This window comes from Echeneis naucrates, chromosome 8, assembly GCF_900963305.1.
Source record: "Echeneis naucrates chromosome 8, fEcheNa1.1, whole genome shotgun sequence".
Classification (NCBI taxonomy): Eukaryota; Metazoa; Chordata; class Actinopteri; order Carangiformes; family Echeneidae; genus Echeneis; species Echeneis naucrates.
Genome location: NC_042518.1, coordinates 7833407 through 7842199, shown reverse-complemented (window position 1 = coordinate 7842199; position 8793 = coordinate 7833407). Strand labels below are relative to the sequence as shown.

General features: G+C 41.3%; 1 protein-coding gene across 1 annotated transcript; it reads right to left on the bottom strand.

Annotated features, from left to right (window-relative positions):
* Window positions 1-162: 162 nt before the first annotated feature.
* Window positions 163-7928, bottom strand: ccp110 (centriolar coiled-coil protein 110). The gene is given in 14 exon segments (XM_029507753.1): window positions 163-1285; window positions 1620-1679; window positions 1811-1876; window positions 1951-2024; window positions 2199-2315; window positions 2400-2501; window positions 2589-2705; window positions 3403-3512; window positions 4233-4410; window positions 4635-4756; window positions 4858-6064; window positions 6838-6966; window positions 7735-7887; window positions 7890-7928. Coding segments are annotated over 14 exon segments (2550 nt in total). The 3' UTR covers window positions 163-1209.
* Between the last annotated feature and the right edge of the window lie 865 nt (window positions 7929-8793).

The following is an 8793-nucleotide window of genomic DNA, read 5'->3' as shown; positions in this document are numbered from 1 at the left end:
ATGTCCAGTTTGTCCAACTCCAAATTTTGTAGTCAATGTTGTTTACGTTGTTCGGTATTGTACTGTAAGCCATGCATTGGTCTGAGTGGGCTTTACCGTCTGTGCAACATGCAGCACAAAGGTAACATGGAAAGTTTCCAGACAGATGGAAAGTTATACACTGATAGTTCATTTTTTATGAAGAGACAAAATATGACCGTACACACACATGCATATCTATATCTAGATATCAATATGAAGGCACAAAGTGAAGCAAAGTAGGCTGAAACCTCTGCCTGCCTGAGACCATTTTCACTGTAAATTATCATTCAGAATCAAGAAAATTCAAATAATTTCAGAATTTATTCCGGTCATAGAAAACATGACAATATGACATTTTAAGTAAAAAAACATAAAAATTAAAAGTACAGCAAAGTCAGTGAACAACATCAACACATACTACTGACAGTTGTCTCTATTAATATGTGGTTTGACCATTTAACCTCTTCAGTCTAACTAATTATTTCCTCATTAGGAAAGAAGCATAAATATTAGGACTGACTTTGGCATGCATCATATACGTTAATTAGTTCTAGTTCAAGAGCAAACTCAATACTAAACACCTGCTGTGCATCTCCTGTAATGTGAAGCTACATTAATGTAACAGCGTGTCATGGTGTAAACAACTAGATTTTTTTTTTCTGTAGGTGTCTCGATCCAAATGTTGAAACTGAAAAGTCTCAGTACTGTAAAGTAGGCACCATTAATTAAAAAAAAAAAAAAACACAAAGCACAAATTGGTTTCCAAAGCCCTTAGACAAAAAACTAAATCTATAAATATCACACACTGAAGCTACAGGAGTGAGTCTCAGGTTTATGGTTTATCAACACTCAAGTATTAGCATGCTGAAATATTATACATAGTAAAGGCATAGTTCCTAGGCGAGGATACATTTGAACTTATTTCCATTTGTTGTGTTCTCCTTGACTCCATTTCAGTACAGACACTGATTTCTTTCTTTAACAGACAGTAAAATCGTGCTACATGTGTTGATGGTAAAAACAACCGCTACTGTATAGCTGTTAGAACAATCATTTCAGTTTCAATCATATGGGCTAAACATCGTGAAATTGTCAAAAATCCTTACTGGTGTGTCAGTGGGGCAATATTGGTATTAAAAATATAACAAAAAATTCAAGTTCTCGGGTCGGGAGATGTTGAGTCAACTGCTAACCCAGCGAGTGCTGCTTTTTCAGGCTGTCTGAGCGCTTTATCCTCTCCTCTGGTGTCTTTCTGTACCAGCTCCTGTGAGGAAACAACTAGTTCTGTGATGACTTTTAAGACATCAGTTATAAAGATGAGATTATGTGTTTATGGACACTTTAAACAATGACTAAAATGGTTGGAATTACATTTCATTACTTGAAACCAACAAAACTGATGTGCAAGTGAGCTGTGAAATGGAAACAGGGACATGCATAGCCTCTGAATGTTGGTTTTGTTTATGCAACAGGATAAACTCATATTTTCCCAGTTATGGAGTACATGTCTCTCAATCAATTACACATCGTAGCGGTTCATACAAATTGAGTAATGAAGTTACAATTAGGCATGGGGAAATAAGAAGTATAAAACTCACCCCTGGCGATTTAGCTGCCCTGGGGCAGGAGAATTTTGCCCTAAGCTTGGTTTTAGGACTCTGGGAAAGGAAAAAGGAAAGTTTATCTGGAGAAGTCATTTCCTGCGGACAATCAACCCAGGAAAATAATGATATAAACTCCACTTCCACAAAAGCTAAAGCACAGAGTGAAATACCGGTGTGTTCCCTACCTGTGGGTAGTCGGGCTCTTTGGTTTCGGTTGCATCTTCTTAGCCTGCACTGGGGATTCACCAACTCTGCAGGAATTATATGGAATAAAAACACTGCTGACCAGTGGAACATTAGCATTCACGCTTCCTTCCCATCTTACCTCTTTTTCCTGTCCAAAGACCTCTGTGTGGCTGCAGACAGAACTACTCTGTCCTTTGGGCACTTGGTCTTTTCCTGCAGGTACAACACAATAAGGGAAAACACAATTAATGAGAGAAGTACTAACACAGACAACATACGACAAAGGCATGGACGGCTGGATTAATAAGGCAAATTTTTGTGACAAGCTACGCAACAAACTTCCCTTCTTCTAATTTAGCATGACTATGTGATGGATTATGTGGTTACCATGTGTCGCAGCTTCCTCTCAATACGGAGCTCTCTGTCCTGTTGCAATAATCCTAATCGATCCTTGAGAGGCATTTCAAAGAAGATGTCATGGATGTCATAAAGGGCAGCACGTAACTAAGGAATAAAAGACGGACATGCATGTAAGTATGGAAAAAGATGGACCTCTGCTGTCTTTAAAAGGTTACTTGACTTTCAGACCTGGGCTCTGACTCTTTCCTGCAGGGAGAGATCTTGGGCTGAGAGGGTGCATTTCTTCTGCGGTGCCTCAGTCTGGAATGAACGAATGAACTCCTGTGTATCCTATGGACAAACACATGACCACCAACATTCATAAAAGGGCATTTTTCACAAACAAGGCTTTTGTTTGCATGTGCTTTCAAATCTCACCACAATGGTCTGACGCAGATGCTTGACTTTTGCTGTTTTAAGCAGACTGCGTGTGAGAAATCCACGAGTAATGGCGCCAATACGACAGAACGCCCTCTGCTGCTCTGCTGTTAGAATCTGGAAATCACAACAAAGAAGAAGATAAGGATGTGAGGACAGGAAAAAAGAAGGTTTAAAAACTAGATGTTAATCATTGCAAAAAGCTAACAGGTGTGTTCCCAACAAGTCCAAAGGAATCATGGACTACATCAAATCCATTAAACTTCAACTCAATCAACTTTTCATATATGGAATTAAATGTGAGCTATACACAGGTTATAGTTATTTTGTCTTCATTACCACTTTAGTTCCATCATCAGCTGAAATATTTCAGTACTTCATTGAATTACAAAACTTCTTGGCAACAGCTAGTCATATTTATAAAAAATAACACAAGTAATTTGGAATTTGCTTCTTGTTACTTTGGTGATTACATTTTCATTATAGCAACTTTCTTAGTGCTCATGAGTAATCATATTCATCAAAATTTTCCTGAATGGACATTATGGAAAATTTTTGAAGGAATTTACGATTCTCATAAAGAATTATCAGATGAAATAACACCTCAATTGGAAATTACACAAGTGCATGCTTCTCAGCAAGGAAGGCCAAGGTGGGTTAACAAGCGTCTGTTAAGACTTTCATTCCATTTGTTTAAAAATCATCCCATATATTTCGGCTTTCATTCTATGCTTCATCTTGGACTTTCATCCATGAAAATGAATGAAAAAATACATGATTACTTGTTCCCTCTGGTCTCCTAAGGTTTACCCACCAGACTTAGCCTTGCTCTCGGTTTGCTTGCTGCCCAGGTGGGGCCCCACAGATAAACTGACGGCTGGACAGAGGGGGAACACACACTGGAACTGATAGGACTTGGAAAACCTGGAGAGAGAAAAACCTTATTTCAATTATAATATACAGATGCAGCTACTATATCGACTGTACAATATCTATGGCAGTTATAGCTATTGAGCTATTCAACTCAACTCAAGCTGATGCATGAAAAGAAAAAAGAGATTTAAAAACACTATCAAACACAAAGACACTGGAAGGTAACAATGTAAAAAAAAAGCTTTTGTAAAAGTTTGTTACTACAGGACAAAAATACACAAACAACCAGACTACGTAACAAACTATATATGTACAGTTAGATGTTTTTTGTGTATTGTTTTTGTGTAAACAAATGTAAAGTAGGACTTGACCATCAATTGTTGCTCTCTGGTTCTGTGTCCATAATTACTGACTTTATAATCATAGCTTTGTGTGGCTGTAATGACAGCAATAAAAACTAAATATCTTTCACCATAATATGTAGGCACAGTATAATGATTGCCCAACCCTTAACTGCACTGCACCAACTGCAGTCTATTTAAAGTTCACTTCTTTATCTTAATTTTCTATATTAGGATAGTCCAGTTGCTCTGTTTTATGACAGTATTTTATAAACATTTTATATGTGGTGTGTCAGTTTTATATATATATATATATGTATATAAACATTGACTTGCCTGCAATATTTATCTGTACCTAAGCTTGCAGCTTTTTGTCAACATTGAGTCACATATTGCAATACAGAGATAAACGAGCTTGGTGAGATTGTACCTCTAGTGTGTCCAGGTGATCGGTCTGATGGCGTGGGGGCAGGGCTTAGTCCTGGACAAGAGGGGCTCACAACAGAACAGCTGTCACCTACGGACCTTCGATTCCATCCTCCAGCATCTCCACTCAGAGGCCACACACACCCCTGCTCCTTCAGTCTCCTCTCTGTCGCCTCAACCTCCTAAACAAATTTAAAAAAAAAAACATAAAAAGAAAATATGTACCAAGTGCACCATTATCAAAAAAGCAAGTGTATAAATTTAAACATCTACAACAACAAAGAAAATGTATTACATTTTATTGTTGCTCTATTGGCAAACTTTAAATGATAAAATGATGCACAGGAATGCTAACATTGTTGCCTCTGCTTTGCAATAAAGATATTTTGTAATTACATGGGCTAACCTGGCGGAGGCGCTGCTGCTCTTTCTCCTGCTCAGCCAGAAGCAGCGACATCTGCAAGGCATGCTCCTCCTCCAAATGCCTTTGCATGTCCTCTAAAGCCAACGCTCTTCTCTGTGTCTCCTCTGGTGTTGTACAAAAACAGACACACGTAAAGTCAGTTACCAATCTTTTATGAATTCAAATATTTTATCACCTTCCTTTGCTCCTTCTAAAAGAGAGTTACCTGTCTCACTGGCCTGTGTTTCAGATGCATTCCTGAGGACAGATGGTGTGATCCTACCATTGCTTGACTCTTGAAGATCATCAGGCTCCATTCTGAGTGTGACCGGAGCCACGTCAGGAGTCATTCTGGGCCTCGGCAAAGATGGTGAGGGATTCTCTACCTCATAAGACTGGTTTAAGGGGGATACAGGGGTGTGCCGAGTTGGAGCCAACCATGTAACTCCTGCCATGAAACGAGGGACCCTTTCTTGGCTGCGGTCTATACGCTCAACTCCGGAGGGGTAAGTATGCAACTGGTTATCCAGGGTGTGGCAGCGCCGGCGAAATCCTGCAGCCAGATGGTCATGTTGTCCCATTGGGCTGGACATTGAGGCACTAGTCTGGCTATAGTTTTCCTTCATTGGACTGGTACCACAGTGACTAGATCGACGGTTGCTGCTATTGCCAACACAACCCCCACCATCATTCCCAACTGAGCTCCAGTGATCATAGTAATTTGTGGCCCCTGCAAGAGCCTCTCCCCAATCCGTCATGTTTGTACCTTCCCCTGACCTTCCTGGGCTTCGGGGGATAAGGTCTGCTGGACCAATGGGAAATGATATATGGATGTTACCTGTTGAAACTGGGCGTGGTCTACGTCTCCGGACACAGGGACTAATGCTTGACTCTGGACTTGGGAGATGGGCATATCTGTCAGGTAGACTAGGTGAAAGTGAGCCAGACTGATGAAGACTGGGGTCATGACCAGCTTGGTGTTGAATCTGGTTCTGAGGTGTGCCAGTTGGGCTGTGATGCAGGCTAAATCCAAACTCAACCCCCATGTCCCCCAAGGGAGAACAGCTCTTGCTCTCCTTGTCACAGGCAATCTCAGATGGGGGAGTCCGGGTGACAGCTTTCGACCTGTGTTGACTCTGCTCTCTCTTCACATACTCTCTTGATTTCTTAAGAAGACTGTCCAAACTAATGTCTTTGTTCGCTTCCTCTTTCTCCTCATATGTCTCTTTCCTCACCACTTTCACTTCCTCCACTACTTTGTAGCCATTGATGGAGGGGGTCTGAGAGCGTGGAGTGGTGGGGCAATCAGTTGTTTGAAGATCCTTCGTGTCTCTGGGGAGTCCAGGTGAGTCAGTGACCAAAGTGTACCCACTGACTGTTGCAGACTTGCACACTGGCAGCTTTTCAACCTCGCCACTCTGTACTTTGTTTATCTGTGCAGAGATAGTAAGTAATGATGATGACTCATCAAATAATTCATTCATTCAACACCTGTACCGCTTATCTGTCAGGGTTGTGTGTGCTGGAGCCTATGCCAGCTAATATTGGTCGATGCCAGAGTACATCATGGTTGCCAGTCTATTGTCAGCATTACAAACAATCACAGTCAGCTCATACTGATGCCTATAAGCAAGTTAGAGTCACCAACTAACCTGAGCATCCATAGCTTTGGACTGTGGAAGGAAGTCAAAGTATCATGAAGAACTCTATACATGCAAACCCCAAGCAGGCTTTGAACCCAGAACCTTCCTGTTGTGAGGCAGCAGTGTTGAACACGGTTTGATTGTGCCACCCTCATCGATTAGAGTGCTAAAACTAAAAGCAACAATGAAGACCAAAGTGTATTATTTGCCCTGCCCCCTCTGTCAAATTTGCGCTTTTGTGGCTGACACACACATCCATTTCATACCCAACCTTTCAGAATAAGTCTGTTTGTAAAAAATTAAGTTCTATAGCATTTTCGTCTTCTTCTGAAGAGACTAAAAATGTCGTGTGTAGGCTTTGTAACTGTCTTAGAAAATGTGTGTGGGGATTGCCTACTTCTTTTCTATGGAATGAATTGATTTTTGCTATTATAACCTATTAAATGTACATAGGAAGCCTCCACAATATAACCAATAAATATAAAAAACATGTCTTTTTACACTGGACAGCCTTACCAGATCCCAGCTACAACCCACGGTTAGAAACATATTCTATTACTGACCTGAGCTTGAGCCAGTATGTCCTGAACTTTGGCCAGAAGCACGTTCCTTTGTTGGTTTTGCCTCTCCATCTCTTGCTGGACTGCCCTCTGCCTGAGGCCACACATCTCCCTGCGCTGCTCTGCACTCAACTGGAAAAAGAAAAGAAATTTCTTACTGATTGAAAAACTTGCACCTTTTGAGCTACAGTTGATACAATTTACCGCCTTATATACTCAAGCAATAGCATCAGACAGGGGAGAAGATTTGTCAAGAAATCTTTGTGCTGTGGTTTCCAGAACACAAAATTTATTAAAGGTTTTTTGTGTTTCACTGAACAATACCCTTTCTAGCATATGCTTGTTCTGACCTCCGTCTGCTCCCTTCCCCAACTAACTATTCCTAAAAACTAATTTTGCCAGCCATTTCCAGGAGTTGGTTTCTCCTGACTAAAAATCAAACAGCCTTTATGTTCCTAGCCATCAATTATCTCCCCTCTCTTTGCTATGTCTACTGCTTATCTAACTGGGACTAGTCTGCCAACATGTTAAGCTATATTATGTAGATCCCACAATAAATGTATACCTCCCTAAAGGTTATTTTTAAACAAAGTTTAGCTGTTCTGTTGTATGTGTCATCTCACCCTCCCTTCTTACTGTACCTGAAAAATATGAATGAATGCTTCCTGTTGCTACGCAGCATAAATATAAAAACACAGTCGTGACAGGAGAGTAACAGATCCTCTACCAAAAACAACCACCAGACATCCTGACATTCAAAAGTAGAGCCTGCAAAGTTCTTGAAAATACCCATTGGCTATGTTGTCTGTCTGCTTTGGATGAAATAACTTTAATTGATTTGATTTAATTTAATTCTGCTGAACCTTAGGTAAAGGTTCCAGTTTATTTATTTTTTCTTACCAGTGGAGAAAGCACCCCTCTTCCATGAAAGTGGATGACAGAGCAAGCTTTCAGGGAACACAGTGTTTCGCATGTCATCTTCTTGTATTTCTCCTCCTCCTGCAGTATGGCCAAACTCCGCAGGCAGAACTCCTCATAGCTTTCCATCTCTGGACACCCACACATCCACACTCTGAATAGGAAACACACACCATGTAGCCTTGTCACCAAGCTGTTAAATTAGATGGAGAGTGTGGAATTAGATGGACGTCCACAAGAAGGTGGACATGTGAGCCGAGGACGCACTGGGTGTGGATCCATGGACTGGGGAGTCTCGGATCCAATGGAAGAGCAGGACAATCGCCTCCAACAAAAGAGACTCTGTCTGCCCTTAGTGTTTTTATCACACTCATCACATTCCTGCCATTCCTTTCCACCAGACACTGCGGATGACTGACTTTCATTTCCGCGTTTCGTGGAAGTGTGTAATCAATAGTGTCTCTTATTTGTGAAAGGTGTGCATGACAGTGGACAGCATAGGAAAAGGAGCAGACAGGTATTGTAATACAGGGCGTTAGCTTGGCTGCACAGATGTTGCACGGATGGAATTAAAACATGTGGCAGATGCCGTCTGCAAAATAACACTGAATTCAAGCCGGCAGGATGACCTGCAGCCATCACACTGACCGGCTGCAGCTCAGTGGAAGCACGGTCGGTTTCCTTTTGCGGCCAGCTATTAAACGACAAGCTTTATATCGACGGTTTTTGGAGATTTCGTGTAAGACACACTCGATTTACGGCTTCTTTTCCAGACAGACGTTTTCGTACAAAAGTACCTCGGCAGAACTGCAGTTGATGAACCCGTGCCTATTACTCATTGCCATTTTCTTACCTTCAAAAGTCGGTTACAAAGTAAAATATCCTTTCCTTTCGAGCAAGAGTTGGACGCTGGAAAACGCCACAAATGGCCCACGACGTGGTGGTGGTGGTGGTGGTAAGGTGAGCCTTATATTCCTCCCAAAAATCTCGGGCAGCTCCCCACGACCATCATCATCACCATCATCATCACTTTCAACTCTT